Source organism: Girardinichthys multiradiatus, chromosome 9 (genome assembly GCF_021462225.1).
Source record: "Girardinichthys multiradiatus isolate DD_20200921_A chromosome 9, DD_fGirMul_XY1, whole genome shotgun sequence".
Classification (NCBI taxonomy): Eukaryota; Metazoa; Chordata; class Actinopteri; order Cyprinodontiformes; family Goodeidae; genus Girardinichthys; species Girardinichthys multiradiatus.
This window is the reverse complement of record NC_061802.1, coordinates 12,893,382-12,913,475: the sequence shown is the minus strand read 5'-3', so window position 1 is coordinate 12,913,475 and position 20,094 is coordinate 12,893,382. Positions and strand designations below refer to the sequence as shown.

At 41.3% G+C, this 20,094-nt stretch overlaps 1 protein-coding gene across 1 annotated transcript; it reads left to right on the top strand.

Annotated features, from left to right (window-relative positions):
• Positions 1–2,481: 2,481 nt before the first annotated feature.
• LOC124873688 (transmembrane protein 79-like) lies at positions 2,482–18,017 on the top strand. Its single transcript, XM_047374543.1, has 5 exons — positions 2,482–2,624; positions 11,217–11,560; positions 13,315–13,881; positions 15,640–15,853; positions 17,326–18,017. The coding sequence occupies exons 2-5, from the start codon at positions 11,290–11,292 to the stop codon at positions 17,579–17,581; spliced, it is 1,308 nt and encodes a 435-aa protein (XP_047230499.1). The 5' UTR covers positions 2,482–2,624; positions 11,217–11,289; the 3' UTR covers positions 17,582–18,017.
• Positions 18,018–20,094: the final 2,077 nt, after the last annotated feature.

Sequence of the window (20,094 nt, the reverse complement as noted above, 5' to 3'; positions counted from 1 at the left end):
TTGTTTGACACTGTGATTGTTGTGATAACATCAGGTATGCTTCAGACAAATGCAAATAATTCAGGAAGTGGATATGGTGGATGTGGCCTTGCCAGGGGGATCCAACACTGATCTTAACGTTTCCACTGAGCAAATGGAAATCTTATTAATGTGAAGACTAATAGCTGGGGCGGTTGGGACGTTTAATCCTTAAATGTTAATATCCTGGTTGGCTTTTATTTGGATTTTTTTTTTATTCTTTTCTCCAGTAAACATGGGTAGTCCTTTTAGGTATGAGGGCAGGCAAATGGCGAAGCAAATGTTTTTGGGTGCATTTAACTTCTTTTTTTAATAGAAAACTTTGAATGCTATTTTTGCTTTTTCTGAGCCTGTTTTCTACAGGTCTTCCACGAACCCCAACAGTACCCCATTCTGCTGAGGTAACTTTTATCCAAATGGATCAGAAGCAAGCCTGAGACCTTTAAAGCAATGGCTCATTGGAGAAGTACCTGAATGCAGATGCCACTCTCAGGCGTTTCTAGTGTCTGCACTGAAATATTTGCTCTGACATCACCCTTCTAATGATTTTGGGCGTAACTAGTTTGATAGTTGTATTCATTTCCTAAAAGGCAAGCCATATGGCAGCTGAACGTTGCAGAAACGAAAGTTTGATCCCAATGTCCCCTGCTTAAATATAAGCTCATATTATGAAGCTTTTAGTGATGAACAAGTTAGGAGAAATGTCTAGGAGCAATAGTTTGGAGATTTAACAAACGGGCACCTTACTCAGGGACTTAAAAGAACTGTAGAGAACTCAGCCTGTTTGTAATTCACCACTGTGGTAAACTACCAAAAACTAGCATTGTGTCACATTCAAGTCAAAAGTTGTCCTTTCTGCTCCAGTTCTCACCATCATTGTTAATTTGATTCCAGTAGACATCAACATTCCTGTTTCTCCCAACATCCCACTTCATAGTAGGGAGTAACTCAGTGATTGTGTAAGTTTCACTTTTTCTCCACAGTCTGTGTAGCTGTTTCAACATTATTCTGAGAACATTGTGGGTCATATATTCTGCATTTAGTTTCTCCACGTGTCTGTTTGGCCCTAAAAACTCACACATAGTTCATTCTAAACCTGCTGGATGAAAGGAAAGTTAAATATTCAGGATAACATTCTCTTCTTCATTTGACTCATATGTTCAGACACAAAAAACTAAACAAAAAAAACAATCCTATAGCTAATTGTCATCTCCTATATGTGCAGGAGGGGCATTAGGAGACAATAGATGTTTTGTCCTGACACTCGACATAAAATATAAAAACCAAGGTAAAAATAACAATTTCTCACTTAGAAACTTTGACACTTGCGGTTGCCTCTGTGGTTTGCCTGTTAACTTCTTGCTTAATCTATCTGTCATAGACTTGGCATTAACTGTGTTTTTTCTTCTTCTGTTAAATCCAAGAATTGTTATACATATCTGGGGCAAAAATGGATTTTTCAATGAAAAATGTCTTTGGCTAATGAGGAAAAATCTATCCTTTTGAACTGTTTATTACCTTGGAGCTAACTCGCATTTCCTGCATTTGTGCTTTCTGTAACAACACCATTCTTTTTCTGAGCGTAAGCTGATAGCCCATTCAACGTATTCCGTTTTTTTTAAAGTCCAATCTTGTCGTTACAGATCATTACAGATATCATCATAATGGAGTTGCAGTTCCTGTTTTAGTCTAATTGACTCTAAATTCTCTTTTTGTTTCAGAAAAGTGGGTTTTAGGATTATGAAAATGCAGATTGGCATTTATTTATCATATTTTCAGGACCTTTCATAACAGTTTGCTTCAGCTTTGCCATCCTTGCAGTATCCATCATAGCAGGGGACTTGTTGGATCCCTTGCAGCTTGATTTCTTCAGAGTTTATGATCAAATCTGTCAAAACTCGCTTGTCGGCCATCATCTTTACTGATGGATTCTGATCAGCTTGATTCTTTTGCCTCCTGTGATGTCATCAACCCAAACACAAACTGAGCAGGATTAGGTGTTTTTTTTTCTTTTTCTTTTGTTCAGTATTTCAAAACTCCACATTTTCTTAAATCGTGAAGTTGAAATCCTAACTGTATTACATTTTTTGTTTTTATTTTATATGTCCATTTATTAGTAAAAAAAAAAAACAAATAGCCCTCCCTATCTTTAAAAGGTTTGAAAAGCACACAGAGAAGCTGAGATGTTTGAGTAATCAAGTCTCCATCGGGACAAACACTCATCCTGTGTATGAATGTCAGATGGGAGATGGAGTTTAGTTTGAGAGTAAATGTTTACCGTCGTGTTTGGATAAACTTGTTTGTGTGATGGTTGTGATTGCTAATGTTGAATTTAAAGGTAAACTGTGAGAGTAAGTGCGTCCTCCTGCTCCTCCCATGGATCCTCTCCGGCTTTATTTGCTCCATATGGTCCTTGACATGGTACCCGGGAAAAAGAAGGAGAAAAAAAAAAAAAAAGGAAAACCGTGTGTGGGCGGAGGAAAAGCCTAGTATTTTGTCCGTCCTGAAATTTGATTCAGAACTTCAGGATCCTGGAAGACAAAAAGCAAACCGAGGGGGAGGGAAGGACGGAGGAGTAAACCCACATTCTGCAAGCTCCGACTCAAGTAAGTTCATTTTAGACGAGCAGACCTGTATAGTTCAGTTAAACATATTCATTTAGAGCACAAACTGAGGTTTGTTTTTAAAATTAAAACAACCAGCTCCTCTAAGTGCCGGTGAGTGGACGGAAGATGTAGGATTTCTGAATGACTTTGCATTTTACGCACGGTTTCATGCGGATTCTGGCGCTTTATGTGATTAATTTCATAATAAACGTGAGCAATCCTTACAAACCTGTACTCCGAATAACGTTTAACTCTTTTTCCAAGATCAGAAACTTATCTAAGAGTTGTTCAGCAGCAAGAGACAAAGTATTTATTTATTTATTTTCTTTCCCCCTCATGCGCCAGCTCCGACAAACCGCACTGATTTATTCCCCTCCAACCTGCAGGCCTCCTAATTGTGATCTATATACATGGTAAGGTCCTCATTTGTTTAGAAAATGGACGTCTACGAAGAGGTTTGCGTGCTGACTACAGCGCCACAGTTGGATGTGCGCCAGAAAATGCAGGAGAAAAAGATCTAAACGCAATCTGCAGATGTGATTGAAATGGTTCGAGCGGTGCCAGACCCAGAAGAGGCGCCTTACTGGGGCTATTGTACTTTCAGCTGGCAGAATCCATGACCAACTTGGAGTATTTTGTAGATTTCTGTTTACAACGTGAACTAAAAAGATAGATTATAAAACATTTTACTTTTTTATTGACATCACGTTAAAGGGCAGGGCCGGCCCAAGGATAAATGCGGTGTGGTAGCCCACCAGCCACCACAGCACCACCCTTTTTATTTGAACATTGGGCATTTAACTAGTGAGCCATCAACAAGTTGCTGTCATAAAGCTGGTTTAGACTCTGATACCACACAACCACGAGAGGCAAAGAGAAGGTTTTGAAAACAGTTTATTTTCAAACAGTAGACGCGAGGATGAACGGGAACCAGGAACTGGTTAAGCGGGTCAATACTGGAGTTATCTAGGCAGGCAAAAAAGAAATTTAGACGGGCCCAGACTCAGGGGAAAAAAATCTTACAACGGGCTGGTGACGGCAGGCTTGACCTGGGATACGTGAAAAACAGGGTGCACTCTGTAGTGAGAGGGCAGTTTCAGACGGACTGAGGAAGGACTGAGCACAGTGTCCACCTTAAAGGGGCCTAAAAAACGGGGTGCAAGCTTTTTAGAAAAAGCCCTAAGGGGAAAATCTCTAGCTGACAGCCATACCTACTGACCAGGATGGTAAACTGGGGCAGGAATCCTCATCCTGTCAGCGTAGCGCTTATTCTGGGCAGAAGTACGCTGGAGAGCGGACTTGGTCTGGTCCCAAAACCTTTTACACTGTCCTAAGTAGGTCCGGACAGAGGGAAGGACCCGATCTGGAAAGCTTGTAGGGAGGAGAGAAGGTTGGTACCCACAGGAAGCCTCAAAAGGAGACAAACCAGTGGCTGCGGAGACATGACTGTTGTGGGCGAACTCCACCCAAACAAGATGTTTGCTCCAAGAGGTGGGGTTGTCAGTACACAGACAACGTAAAATGTTCTCCATTTCCTGGTTGAGTCTCTCACATTGACCATTAGTTTGAGGGTGGAAACCTGAGGAGAACTTGGACCTAGCTCCAAGAGCTGTACAGAAACCTCGCCAGACCTGAGAGACGAACTGAGTACCTCTGTCAGAAACTATCTCTGAGGGAATACCATGTAGGCGAAAAACATGATTGATGAGGAGTCTGGCTGTTTCGGCGGCTGAGGGAAGTTTGGTGAGAGCTAGGAGATGGCAAGCCTTAGAAAAACGGTCAATAATGGACAAAATAACTGTCTTGTTCTGAGAGGGAGGAAGACCAGTAACGAAATCTAGGGCTATGTGAAACCAGGGACGGCTAGGTACTGAGAGGGGCTGGAGAAGTCCAGCAGAGGGCCTATAGGGGGACTTATTTCTGGCACATGTAGAACATGCAGACACAAGCTCAACCACATCTCGGTTAAGGGTGGGCCACCAAAAATACCTGCGAAGCAGGGCTATGGTTCGATTAGAACCAGGATGTCCAGAAAAACGTGATGAATGTCCCCACAAGATAACCTGAGACCTTAGGTTAGTGGGAACATAAAGGCGACCTGTGGGACCGCCACCATGTCAGGCTCGATCTGATGGGCTTCTTTAATCTTATCCTCTAATCCCCATGACAAAGTGTCAACTATGCTTGAAGGGGGAAGAATAGGGACTGGCTCGGAGTTCTCTTTAGAAGGAGAAAACTGTCTAGATAAGGCATCAGGTTTAGTGTTCTTAGCCCCTGGTCGATAAGAAATAGCAAAATTAAAGTGGGAAAAAACAATGACCAGCAGGATTGTCTTGGATTGAGGTGTCTAGCCTGCCTTATGTATTCTAGATTCTTGTGATCTGTCCATATAACAATGGGTTGAGAGGACCCGTCGGACCAATATCTCCATTCCTCTAAGGACAACTTTATGGCGAGAAGCTCTCGATCCCCCACATCATAGTTTCTCTCAGCTGGAGAGAAACCTCTGGAGAAAAAAGCGCATGGGTGTAGCTTACCATCTACGGGTGAACGTTGGGACAGAACTGCACCAGTCCCTGTGTCTGAGGTATCCACCTCTAGAACAAACTGCTCCTTGGGATCAGGGTGACTGAGAACAGGTGCAGAGGAGAAGCGTTGTTTGAGGTCAGAAAAGGCTTTGTCCGCCTCAGAGGACCAGACAAATGGCTGCTTGGTGGAGGTGAGAGCAGTGAGTGGAGATGTAATGATGCTGTAATCCTGAATGAAACACCGGTAGAAGTTAGCAAACCCTAAGAAACGTTGCAGCTGTTTGCGATCCGTAGGGAGAGGCCAATCGACCACTGCAGAGATCTTGTTGGGATCCGGCTTCACCCGTCCACCCTCAAAAATAAAACCAAGAAAAGTCACAGATGACACATGAAAATCGCACTTCTCAACTTTGACGAACAGACGATTCTCTAGGAGCCTCTGGAGAACAACCTTGACATGAGTTCAGTGGGGTTCTGAGAAAAAATCAAAATGTCGTCCAAATAAACAAAAACAAAAACGTTAATGAAGTCCCTGAGTACATCATTAACGAGCGCCTGAAAAACTGCATGGTTGTTAAGTCCAAAAGGCATAACTAAATATTCAAAATGTCCCACTGGAGTCTTGAAGGCGGTTTTCCATTCATTACCCTGTCTTATTCAGACAAGGTGGTATGCATTACGTAAATCCAACTTTGTGAAAATCTTGGCTCCATGAACTGATTCAAAAGCTGAAGATAGCAAGGGTAATGAATATTTGTTCTTTACGGTGATATCATTCAGGGCTCGGTAGTCTATGCATGGTCTAAGAGTCCCGTCATTCTTGGATACAAAAAAACCCCAGCTCCCATGGGTGATGACGAGGGACAAATTATACCAGCCTTGAGGGAGTCATTAATGTATTTCTCCATAAATTCACGTTTGGGCCCAGACAAACGAAAAAGGCTGCTGGAAGGTAATGGGGTGCCTGGAAAAAGTCGCACAATCATAAGGGCGATGAGGGGGTAGAGATAGGGCCAGATCCTTGCTAAAAACCCTCTTTAGGTGGTGGTAATCAGATGGTATGTTAGATAGATCAGGTAAAGTATTAGGATCTATGGAGTCTGAGACTGCGGGGATGGCTGAACAAAGACAGGTTGCATGGCAGCAATCACTCCAGGCTTCAATACGGGATTCTGACCAGTTTATGTGAGGGTTGTGAGCCCTCAACCACGAATGACCCAGAACCAGATCGGTCTCCTTAGTAGGGAACAACAAGAGAGAAATGGTCTCATGGTGATTTCCTAAGTAACTAGTTCAAGGGGTTTGGTACTCTGAGAGATCGAACTTAAAGACTCTCCATCAAGAGAAGTTACTCTGATGGGATCCCCTAAGGTATAAACCGGTAGTTTGAACTTATGGACTAGTTCTGGGTTAATTAAGTTTTGTTCTGAACCTGAACCAATAAGAGCGGTAAGCGGAATCTGTTCCCTATTATAACAAAGAAAAGTCTTAATAAGAAAACGAGGGGCGTCAGATCTCGGGTTAATGCCCGCTAGTGCCCCCTGGATCACTGGTGGGCTGGCTCTTTTGGGTGGATCGGGCAAGCAAAACGAAAGTGACCAACAGCACCACAATACAAACACTGACCAGCCCTTAGCCGTTTATTCCTTTCTTCTAAGGTTAGATGAGCTCTCCCTATTTGCATGGACTCAGGAGGGGAGCTACTGTCAGACCTGGATCTTGCAGGTACAGCCACACTAGTAGCTCGCAATTCGGAGGAACGATCGAGACCTCTGATCCTAATTCTCTCATGTAAGTGATTATCGATGCGAATAGCAAGATTTATGAGCTCCTCTAAGGACTTGGTTTTGTCATGGTAAGTAAGCTCATCCTTAGGGTTCTCATTAAGAGCGTTAATAAAAGCGCTCTTAAGAGCAGGAGAATTCCATCCTGATTCTGCTGATAAGTCTGAAATTCAATGGCCATGACAGCCACAGGTCTACTGCCTTGTTTTAAAGTCCATAATCTTTTGGCTGCCTCCTCATTCTGTTGTCCGGGTGAAAAAGTTTGTTTAAATAAGAATAAGAAATCATTGTAGGTGTATTGGTATGTTGATTTCTCGTCAATTATGGCTTCTGCCCACTTTAGGGCCTGATCCCTGAGTAAACCAATGATATAGGAAATCTTACTCACATCGTCTGGGAATAAATTAGGCGATCTATGAAAAATAAGAAAACATTGGAGTAAGAAACTCCGCTGCGACTTGAGGCAAACGATGGAGGGTGGACAGGCAGATGAATATTCCTCTGAGTTGGGTCCGACGGTTCTCCTTGAGAGGATGGGCTTGGAGGTAGAGAGCAAGAACCATGAATCTGAAGGCGTGGCGTTTCTGGGTTTCACCTTTCCTTAAGACACGACTCGGGGATAAGCAGGCGCAGGTTACTCCATGAGAACCCCGACTGGGCAAGATCTGTAGAATAGGGGAAACCAACGAAACAATTAGTTTCCTGGCAAAACACAAACTGCATTAGAGCAGGGGTCGAGCCTTTTTACCACTAGGTGAACACAACGGGCTGACGCCTTCCCTTGGTTCTCCACTCCTTAAAAACCCAGCTGATTGCTGTCAGAATGAGGAACACCTGTGCAGGAGCACCTGCCCGTCACACCCTAAGGTAAAAAAAGGAAAAAGCAAAAAACACACCAAGGCCCAGCATAGCACACAACCTGCACACAGACACTGTGGAAGCTGACAGTTGCTACATTTAAGTAACATGGTTAAGTAAGTTTTTTTGTTTATTAATTAAAAAGTGTTTTGTAGGCTCCTGGTTAAATCGCCTTTTCGCAATTTCATTTTTTATATCTTTGCATTTCGATTTTGTCCCTGCTTTTATGTCAAACACGGTATATGTGTTTGTTTCTCATTGTAGTTTCTCATTGTAGTTAAGCATGAATTAAAACACATACTGTGCAGAAAATGTTTTTGCCCTTAAACGCTTATTCTTCTTTTCTCATATTTAAATGTTTCCAATAATCAAAATAAATACAAAAACAGTTTTCAAATAATAATCTCCTTTATTAACACAAAATAAATTCTATAAACCAACTTAGCAGTATATGAAAATATAACCATTAATTTATTACTTAACTGTGAATAACCACTTTTTCACTAGCAGCACCCAGACCTGATTACTGCCTGACCAACAGAATCAGTAAATCATTTAAAGAGAACTAGTCTGACAACATGAAGTAGACTGAAAGACCTCCAAAAACAACACGATGTGTTTACCAATCAAAATAAATTAAGAGAGCAGATGTGAAGAATTCACAGATCTTTCAGCCTAAAACTGGTTGCATAACCATTTCTAATGCTTTAGGAGAGCTGTTATTCACAAATTAAGAAAACATGGAACAGTGGAGAACCTACAAAATGACCCCTGGAGGACTCATCCAGGAGGTTATAACAGAATCCAGGAAAACATCACTGCAGGCTTCACTTGACTCAGTTCAGGTCAGAAAGCGACTGGAAAAAGATGGGATCTATGGAAGAGATCCAAGGCCAAAACCAATGCTGACCAAAAAGAACACAAAGGCCTGTCTCACATGTGGCAGAACACCTGCTGATGATCCCCAAGACTTTTAGGAAAATATTCTCTGGGCTGAGCAGACAAAAGTAGACCTTTTTGGATGTTGTGCACCCCATTACATCAGGAGTAAATTACCACAGTATTTGTCTCAAAATAAAAACAACAAATCCTAATTGAAGTCTTAAAGTGTCCTAGACAAAGCCCAAATTTGTTTGAAATGATGTGTGCTGAATTCAATTATTTCTGCAAAAAAAAAATTTTTGGAAAAATTCCTCCATTGTGATGGAAATAGTCTGTTAGGGCAAACAGTTGTTGCCTCCAAGGGCGGCACCACCATTTATTTGGTTTACGGGCAATTACTTTTAGAGATAAGGCCAGGTTGGTTTGAATTTTTTTTCATTTATAAATCAAATCATCTGAAAACTGTATTTTGGATTTACTCAGGTTATCTTTGTTCAATATGAAAACATGTTTGGTGATCTGAATTCTGAAAGAGGACAAAAACATTTTTATATTGGTATCTGAAACTGTTATTTTATACTCCATTCCCATTTATTTTGGTTCTGATCCCCATTTGTTCCAGTTGGCTCGTATGAAAGGGCTCCGAGTCCCAGTACTAATCTGAGCTCTTTTTGTTGTGGGTGCAGACAGACAAAGTGGGAAATTTCTTTTACCAAAAACACACACTCGAGGAGAATAGGAGCCGCACTGGAAACCCTAAAATTAGCCTTGGAGAAACAAGCTGAAATCACTGCCTATGTAGCAGCGCATTGGTACTGTAATCCAAACCAATTTCATCCCTAAGACATTTAATTGAGACTTCAGGAAAATGCATCTGTTTTAATTCTCTTTCTGTGTCAAATTAACATCCCACTATTTCTGTCTGAGATTTATGACATTAGAGCAACCCACAACTTCTTTCATTGTAAACTCCAACTGATCGAGTACACAGACGTCTGTGATGCCCGTCACTGATATACCAAATACCCATTAATTGGCCGCTTCACTGCTTCATAAAACTGCAGAAATAAATGAAACTGCAGTTTGTCTAACATTAAACAATTTCAGTCCTTCTGGATTACAGATAATGCACTGAAAATTTAAACGATTACATGTGCTCTTTAAAACCATAATGAGCTAACAGTTCGAGCCCAAAATATCTGATTGTATGCATTACCGCCAGCAGATGCTCTTCAAAATAAACAGTTGGTGCCACAAAACAATAACAGAGGACAGAGATGCAAACGGTGGAAAAGCACACAGAAAAAGTGATGCTATAAGTTATAGAAGTATCCAGCTGTTTTCTTAGGAAAAAAATCCAACGTTTCTTTATTTAAAAAAAGGACCACCAGCTTAAATAGACAGAAAAAGCTGTTCTGTGCAGGCCTCAGAGGTTTGTTAGAGAACATCACTGAACAATCAGCAACAGGAAGGACCTAGGAACACAGCATGCAGCTAAGGGATGAACATGGAAAAGGTATAGCTCAACTGCAAACCTACCTAGACATGGGCGTCCACCTAAACGTCTCTAAGAGGAGAGCCTTAATTCAGAAAAGCAGCCAAGAGGCCCCTGGTAACTCTTGAGGAGCTGCAGAGTTCCACAGCTCGGGTGGGAAAAAATGTTGATAGGACAACTGATGAGTGTGCACTTCACAAATCTTGGGAAAACACAAGAGTGACAGGAATAAAGCAGTTAAATAAAGTGTTAAGAGCGGTAAGAAAAAGTCTTGTTAGCTGTTTACCACAAGCCATGCAGGAGACACAGTATACAGTATATGTAGATGGTGCTCAGATCATATGAAACCAAAACTGAATTTTTTGGCCTACATGCAACACGATATGTGTTGTGTACATGAACACTATCCCCATTGCGAAACATGGTGGTGGCATCATGATGCTGTGGGGATCCTTTTCAGCTGCAGGGACAGGGAAGCTGGTCGGAGCTAATGAGACGGAGTGAATATGGATGGAGATAAATATGGAGCACAAATACTTTCAAAAGGCATCGTAAATCTTAATTTAAATTAGAAATATAGCTGATGAATTGTCTGGTCTATTCCTTATTATTTGCCTCTGGAAGGTTCCAGTTTTAACTATATTGGTCTGTGGGGATCCCCTTTAAACGAAATGGTGTTTCCTATGGTATTTAGATACCATAGTATCTGATTGTAATGTGACAAAATGTAATAACTGGCATGTGAAAGGCACCTTAGAGGAAAGTGAGAAGCACAAGTTGAACAAATTCAACAATTAAAATTAACAAAATCCAGAAAAAACTAAGTAAACACAAAAACTGGAGTGTTGGTCTGTTCTCTATCTTTTGCTCTGGATCAAATATATATATATATATTTTTCTACTCCTTTACTTTTAGAATGAAAACCTTTCTGATTTGTGGCAGCTTTCTATCACCTCAAGTTGCTTAAAGAAACAGTAAAAAGATGATAATTAGACAGGTAAGTTAAACTAGAGAAAACTTTTATCACTGTTCCCTGTGTTCCAGGTCTGCAGTTTCTAGCTGACATTGGCCTGGTTGTCATCTAGACGTTATCTGGCTCCTCTTACCCTGCGTGACTATGAGCACCTCGGGGCTTCAGGCCACTGACAGGCAGAACGTGAAGGAGCTCGACATCGTGAAGGAGTCCATCAGCGACATCATCAACCAGCTCCAGGACATTGACCCCGCTAGGCTCTCCTTCTCGCCCTTCCTGGATCTGGACACTCAGATCTCCCTGGCACCAGTGTCAGACAGCCCGGAGTCGTCTGTGGAGGAGCTCCGCTCTGCCTCCCATTCGGTCTCTGGCTCCCAGCGCTCTCTGGGGCCGCCATCAACAGAACAGTCAAGGAGTGAGTCACTGCTGCTGTTTTTTATTTTCTGTCTCTTGGTCAGAACAAATGGAGAAAAATTAGAGCCAAGTTGAATCCACACTAGATCCAAAGGGAGTTAAAATAGAATTGAGGCTAAGCAACAGTATACAAACAACACACCCCACTCTACAGGAGCCACATCATACCTCTGTTTAGAAGTTAACTCTATTTCCTGAGGTTTGGATCAAATGTCTTTGCCATCCTTTGTCAGCAAACAACACGATGGCAGTACCAGTACCACAGCACCCTACATCAACCTGTTTTTAAAACTCTTCTTTGCACCTTCACACATATACCCAGATTTAGAACTGAGTCTAGCACCTTGCAACATCTATTGTTGAAACGTTTAATTTTTATTTAAACAATTACATTTTTCATGTTTTTGGTTGTAAGGAAAAATATGGATAAATAATATCTAATGGTGATGTGCAGTCATGTACTGAACCTGTTTAGCGCAATCAGAAAGAGTGAAATAGCGTAACAACCGACTGGGACCACAAGTCTCATACCAGCTTCATTAGCCTCAACTTCACTGTGGGTCCATTTTATTTTCTTAAAGTGGCTCAATTTTGAGAACTTTTGCCTAGATAAACAACAAATAACAACACAAATGTATTAAGAGTTGCTAATAGTTTATACACTGAGGGAAGTGTGGAGAATGACAAAGAATGCAGGTGTGAGTAACCCAGAGGAAATGAGGTACAGCTAAGGCAGAGAGAAAGCAGGGAGCAGGGAGGAAGACTAACTAGTCTGAATAGCACTGAATAGAGATAATTCAAAATGTACAAAGAACAAAAGAATGAACTAAGGAACTAATTCATGAAGGAATTAACTAAAATGTCAACATAAGAGAACATAAACAACAGGGGAATAAAGAAAACAGAGACACCAAACAAACAAAGTAACAGTTATATTAATGTTATATGTAACATTTATGATTTTTAATTTTGATACATAGACTTCAGTAATTTATTAGCATTTTAAACACCAATATATTAACAGTGATACATTTCTAACTTTATTTAGACTGAAACATGCATGAAGAAATAGATTTGATTTACAAATATAATTTAACATTTATGCCTATTGTAAATAGTAAATGTCTTATTTTTCAATGTATTCATATAATGATATGAATATTTGATATTGTTACAATAACTGATATCAGTTTGGAAGGTGGGTTTACCAAAAGCATCTAGAAAACAGCTCAACTGGTACTGATCAAGCGGTTTACTATATTGCACATCCTAAATTTGAATTCAAACATAGGAACGATTATTTTAATTTATTGAATAAGATTGTATCATGTATGCAACACTGATGTGACATGACTTACTGGTTTAAAAATGTACATCATGTTTTTAGGTTTAGACTTAAATACAAAAGATTTTTAGGTATACATATCTGGAAAGGTAACAAAAGATTTACCTACTTTAAGACAGTTTTCATCATTGCATTGTACTGATGCAACTCATTCTTCTGTCTTTGACAGTGTTTTGGGCTCAGAAAATATGTTGCTTTGTCCCACATTACAATATAGGGCTTAATGGAAATTGATGGATAATTTCCTTCAACTTATTCTTATTAGAAACATATATTATGTCTCTGTTTTAAATAAGTCTAAGACAGCAGATTTATTAGATTTATGGCCTTGCACGCTTGGTGTGCCAACATCTCCACTTGTCTCCTTTGAGCTTTGGATTCTGTAATAATATATGTTTTGGTCTGAACAGGCTCTGCTAGGTGCCACCAGCAGCCCAGCGCCAACCTTCCTGCACATTGTGGAGCAAATCAGACAGAGGAGGAGGAGTTGGATCAAAATCTTTCCAGCCCCATCATCACTTCGCACAGTTTGGACACAACCACGGAAAACTGCATGGGCCCCCCTCTGCCGGCCTCTCAGGGCGACATTCCCAACGGCACAAACACACCGAGATGGAGCCCAGAATCCACCAATCTGGAGAGCACAGTGGACGAGGGCCATCTGCTGATAGGCCCACCACGGGAGAGCGTGGAACTGACTGTGTGGGGCCCCGGGGGCCTCAGGGAGACTGATGCAGCAGCAGAGGAGGCTTCAGATCAGGGGAGATGCTGCTGTCACTGCTGCCAGTGTAAATGCAGCCAGAGAAGCCGTCTCCCCGCTATCTTTTCCGTTCTGGCCTCACTTTTATGTGCAGCCGGGATGCTCTATGCACTCTATTTTTATGTCCCCTTAAGACCCCCCGACTGCCCCGACGTAAGCAGCCGCATTGTTTTCACCTTCTGCTGCTGCACGGTGGCTACCCTCCCCATGGTGCTCGGTAGGCTTCAGAGACTTGCATGCTCACAAACACTGCCTCAAATTAAACATAAAGATTAGGAGAGGACTGGGTTAGTCTGGCTGCCTTGTCTGGGAATGTTGTAGCTTTCCCCTCTAATTTAATGATCTTTCATTCTAAGTAAGGCAGACATCTCCCAGGGTCTTTAAAGTTTTGTAACATTACAGCTAAAACATCAGTTTATTTGGATTTTGTGTAGTAGACCAACACAAAGTAGCACGTTTTAGAATTGAAAAATATTCAATTCAATTCAGTTTATTTATATAGCGCCAATTCACAACGCATGTTGTCTCAAGGCACTTCACAAAAGTCAGGTACATACATTCCAATTAATCCTAATCATTGAACAATGCAATCAGATTCAGTTATTTATTCAAATTGGATAAAACGTTTTTCTGTCTAAGGAAACCCAGCAGATTGCATCCAGTCAGTGAGTTGCAGCATTCCCTCCTCCTGGATGAGCATGTAGAGACAGTGGACAGTGACTGGCGTTGACTTTGCAGCAATCCCTCATACTGAGCATGCATTTAGCGACAGTGGAGAGGAAAAACTCCCTTTTAACAGGAAGAAACCTCCAGCAGAACCAGGCTCAGTGTGAGCGGCCATCTGCCACGACCGACTGGGGGTTTGAGAGAACAGAGCAGAGACACAAAGAGAACAAAGAATCACTGATCCAGGAGTCCTTTCTATGGGAAGGAAAAGTAAATGTTTTTGGATGTAGCTCCTTTAGTCGTTTCACCTAGAAAGAATGAACAGAGCCAGTTATTAAGGTTAGAGTCTGAAATAGAGCACCAAGAGTTAGTATAAATATATATATTTTTTTCTTTTTTAGACATTTAAAAAGGATTGTCAGTGAACATTAGTAAGCAAACCTCATCATAAAGACCAAGAAACATAGCGGACAGCATAGGGATAAAGTTGTTAAGTAGTTTGAGGCAGGATTTTGTTATAAAACAATATTCCATGCTTTCTCACAGATATCTTTTTATCATCTAGAAATGAAAACAGTAAACACTAAACTGACAAGTCTGGTTAGGAAAGTATTATTCCCAGAAGCAATCAGGAGGCCGGTGATAACTGTTTATTGTGTTCTCTGTGAATCTAGCATTTATTAAAGAGTTGCAAGAAAAAGCCATTTTATAAAGAAAATCAAAAGAAGTCCTATTTGCAGTTTGGAACAATCCAAGGGTTTGAAGAAGGGCTGAAGGGTTTATGCAGGCCACATTTTTCAGCTTTTTACTCAAAACAAATTAAAAGCATGTTTAATTCTACTTTCACATGTTACATTTTGCCTTGATCTATCACATAAAGCCCCAACAAAATATATTAAAGTCTAAGGTTGTAAGGTTCTGAAAAGTGAAAGCGTTCAAGGGGTATGAATACTATTGCAAGGGGCTGTACAGACATAGAGTGGCTCTTGCAGTCTCTCAGGTTCTAGCCTAATTGGCTCAGTCCTTTTAATCACTTCCCAACCTGACCCAAAATGAGAAAGCAGGTGGCAAAAACATCCCAACCAAATGCAGCCCAGAGAACTTACCCCTGACCTATTTATCAACCAGATGACAAAGCGGGGTATTTGCATCTGGGCCACTCTGCTGGCAGTAGCTGCATTCAAATGAGGGAAAATGTAAAAACACAAAGGCGCTGTCAAACAAGTTTGCTGTGAGTTTAGAGCTGACGGTGGAAAGATGGCCCAGATTCAAGATAAAGACTGACTTATTGCTCTTCTCTGCCTTGCAGCGATGCTCATGGGTGCAGCGTGCCAGTTATGTTCTGGCTCTCTGAGTCTGCAGGAGTCATCACCTCGAAGACACATTCTGCAGCAGCTGTTTGTCACATCATCCCTGGAACAATTACTCCTCTATGTCCTCAACCTCGTTGTGATGGCCACTTTACTGCCTCAGGAGCAGCTGAAGCTGGTGCCTATACTGGTTGTCATGTTCATCATTGGCAGGTGAGGCCTTAAAGTGAATCAAAGCAATTAATGGTGAGACTGCCACAGTTATTTGTTGTGAGGTCTAACAACTGACCTGTCATTTTCCCTGAAAGAATAATAACCAAACACAATGACACATTTTTTACTTAATAATTGCAACCTTTGACCTGCTGGTGGCACAGAATTGAACTTAATTAATCATACAGTTATAGTCAAAATATTCCATAGACTCAACATTGCCATTAATGTCACAATATGTTAGGTATTTGATTTGTGAATTTGAGTTTTCCTGTATTCATCCTGCAACAAACAACCTGAATGAATGTTTAAAATGTGAATTGGTTGCAAACGTTTACATTTATTGTGGATTTTCTGTAATCCACACATTAATAAAATTATATATGTGGGCTCAGATATATACATACAGCCTGATTTCCATTTGGTTAAAAGTCCCTTAGTAAGATGCACATCAACAAGCTTCTGCCACACTTTTGTCTGGATATTTGACTCAAGCTCTTTCCAGTTGACAAACGAATTGGTTTCCTAGCATGAACACAATTTTTAAGCATAGTCTGCATATTTTTAACAGTATTAAAATCTTGATTATATCAGAAGCTTGTTTTAGGCTTTTTCTTAGACTTCCAAAACCAGCTGCGACAAAGTTTTGCTGATCTGACCCAAAATGTGTCCTCTGATAAAAGGTAATTGATGAGGATGTTCAGAAAAATTCACAAATGACAAGACTCACACCTATTTGAAACGGGAACTCTCTGGAATACCAGTGTAAATGCAGCACGTTTAACATCAAAAGGGACTCAGAGGATCCTAAACAACAAAAAAAGCTCCTCTCCAAAAACGTTAGGCTCAGGTGAGACAAAGATTGAGCTGTTTAGCCACAATATGGAGAAGAATTGTTGGAAGAGTCAAGGTGAGGCTTTCAAACATAGGTACAGTGAACCACCTGTCAAGCATGGAGGTGGTAGATTCATGCTTAGGGTCTGTATTGCTGATAGTGGTACTGGCATTCTAATTTATTAGGAGGCACCTAAATGCAAATAAAATAACACTTTTCTGAGAAGCTGATTTTTGTGTTTTAGCTTTTGAAACCAGTTTTGAAATCAGTTTTGAAACCAATTGTCTCTTTTACACCAGTTTGCCTTTGAAGAAAGCTGAAAATGTCCATCAGTCTGAAAAAATTAACACTAGTGGAAACGTTGCTACAGACAATGTGAGATGATATCGATAAGGCTTGCATTGAATCTTTGAATTTTAACACAATATGGCAAATATCTAACTGTTAAAAGGCAAAGTTAAAATGTGTTGTCAAAAATATTTATGCATAAAATGCAGGCTTGTTGTTGGAATGTTTAGTGAAAATACTTCTTGTAAACACAGTTGATGAGGGAGATGAACACGGGGCTGATGTGTTTACCATAAATATCTGAACTTCTTCTGATTTCCTGTGTGTGGTTGTTTTCTCTCCTTCACAGACTTGTTTTCTGGTTAAGCCTGAACACGTGCAGCTCCTGGAGGGGTTTCGGTTCTGGTCTAACCATCTTCCCACTCCTTGCCATGATCACTCTCAATCTCTTCCTCATGTACAATCTCAATCTCAAACAGCCCCTTTTTGGCTCTCAGGATGCCCTGTATAATCAGGTCACCCCGTCTTCCTGGTTGGGGGAGACATCACAGAGCCCGAGTGGCACACCAGACGTCCTGCCCACAGACATCCTGGATGCTCAGTGAGCGGGAGAGCTGAGCTTTCTTCTCCGAGAGGAGGCCATCCTTCCAAAAATAGGCCATTCCTGTGGTCTGCTGCGCAGCAGAGCTACACCCGCTGCAACTATAACCTCCAACTATGTGAAGGCTTTTACTTGTTGCTCCTCCTGTGTGCAGCCTTTTTCATGTGGTTTTGTGCTTTATTATCTGAAATGCAAGCGCTCTGCCTGGCTGTGGCCGAGCAGGCTTTTGAACAATGCTGTACACATAAAACGTTTGTCTTTTTAAGCTATTCCAATGCCTATATTTAAGTGCTTAAAAGCTCTGCTCTGTATGTCGCTGCATTTGTTATAACCTTACAGAACCACAAAGCAGCTGCAGTTGTCAGATGTTACTACTTTAATATTACAGAGGCTTTGTACAGGACAATGTCAGAATAAAAGCAATTTGTAAGAAAAATATAGATCCGTCTTTTTCTGGTTGTTGCTGCTTTTTCCTTCGACTGAGCGGTTATTCCTGGAGAAATGATTGTGTACACTTTCAATGCAGGGACTGTCATTATGTGATAACATGTTCTAAGGGTTGCTCTGTGTCTCCACCCTGCTGGCATCCTCTCTTCTGATGAACATCTGGGTTTGTGGCTCCCAAATGAGGCTAAAATCAAAAGTGAAGAAGATTCGCTCAGTTTGGTTTGGTTTCTCAGTCGACAGGAGATTAATGAGCTCTTTAGATCACAGTAATTAGAGGTCACACATTGACTGAGGATGCTCTTTAAGTTAAAAATTATGAGTTTCTTCAAGATCAAATGACAAAATCTATTTACAGTCATGCTGTTTGTGGAAATTAACCCTAAATGTTTTAAAGTCATATAAAAAAATGTTTTACAAAATAAATTCTAAAGTGACAGGAGATGGTGGTACTTATTTTAAGTGGAGCACACCTATCATATAGTGTATGTTGTATCTAAAACTGAGTTCATCCATCCAACCATCTAATTGTCCATGCGTTTGTCTGTCCATCCATCCTGATTAAATAATAAGTCCTTCCAGAGAGGTTTTGTTCTGTTTTGAGGTCTCCTCCTGGTGGGTCTTACCTGGAAAACAGAGTGTAAGCTTACTGATCAGAATCTGGGTTCTGATCAGTAAGCTTAGTATTTTGCATACAGGATCTTCATCTATGGCCTTTTCCACATTTATGACCATAGGTTAGGTCAGTCATTTTCTACCACTTATTCCATAGTGGGTCATGGGGGACCTGGTGCCTATCTCCAGCAGTCTATGGGCAAGAGGCAGGGTACACCCTGGACAGGTCGCCAGTCCATCGCAGGGCAACACACAAACAACCATGCACACACTCAGTCATACACCTAAGGGCAATTTAGATTGACCAATTAACCTAACAGGCATGTCTTTGGACTGTGGGAGGAAGCCAGAGTACCCAGTGAGAACCCACGCATGCACGGGGAGAACATGCAAACTCCATGCAGAAAGACCCCCGGCTGGGAATTGAAACCAGGACCTTCTTGCTGCAAGGCAACAGTGCTACCAACTGCGCCACCATGCAGCCCACCATAGGTTAGGTTTGGAACCTAAATGGACTGGCTTAGCTTTTCCTTCAACACAAAGCAGGTCTTGCATTCTGCTGGGCAAGGCCCCAGTCCATTTATCTCTTGTTTCATCCTGTTGCCATTCATGAACAGGACAGTTAAACTCCTCCACCTTAGAAAAACATGGACCTCTGACCTGGAGGGAGCTGAAGAGATCTTGTTCCAGTTTAGAACCATGACCTCTGACCAACAGGATCTGTTTTTTTACCTTGGACACTCCACACCCACCTGTAGACTGCTAAAGTGCAAACTGAAAGCCGGGGATTAAACACGGTAACAGAACCAGAGTAACCAGAGTCCTCTCTTTTCTCTTCCTAAAAGCTACACCTGGCCTGGCTCTGTGTCTACCTGTGACACCTTTCTGGAGAGGGGCATCATCCAAGCTTCTGTTGGCAACAACTTAATGCTCACCCTCTACCGATGATCCACTTGGCCCTGTCTTTTAGTGTTTAACCCTTTCTCTCTCCTAGTCATGGCGATTGACTGAGCTTAACTGTAACTAACTCTATGTGCTCTCTTTCAGACTCTAACCTTGAAAACTGGCTCGGAGTTTATCTGTTCTTTCTTTCTAGGTGAAATGACTAAAGGAGCTACATCCATTAACATTTACTTTTCCTTCCCATAGAAAGGACTCCTGGATCAGTGCTTCTTTGTTCTTTTTGTGTCTCTGCTCTGTTCTCTCAAACCTCCAGTTGGTCGTGGCAGATGGCCGCTCACACTGAGCCTGGTTCTGCTGGAGGTTTCTTCCTGTTAAAAGGGAGTTTTTCCTCTCCACTGTCGCTACATGCATGCTCAGTATGAGGGATTGCTGCAAAGTCAACGCCAGTCACTGTCCACTGTCTCTACATGCTCATCTGGGAGGAGTGAATCCTGCAAGTCACTGACTGGATGCAATCTGCTGGGTTTCCTTAGATAGAAAAACTTGTTATCCAAT

Coding starts and splice junctions, on each gene's coding strand:
- LOC124873688 (XM_047374543.1), top strand. CDS start 11,290: ATGAGCACCTCGGGGCTTCAGGCCACTGACAGGCAGAACGTGAAGGAG. Junction 11,561..13,314: donor ATCAACAGAACAGTCAAGGA/GTGAGTCACTGC, acceptor TGGTCTGAACAG/GCTCTGCTAGGTGCCACCAG. Junction 13,882..15,639: donor TACCCTCCCCATGGTGCTCG/GTAGGCTTCAGA, acceptor TCTGCCTTGCAG/CGATGCTCATGGGTGCAGCG.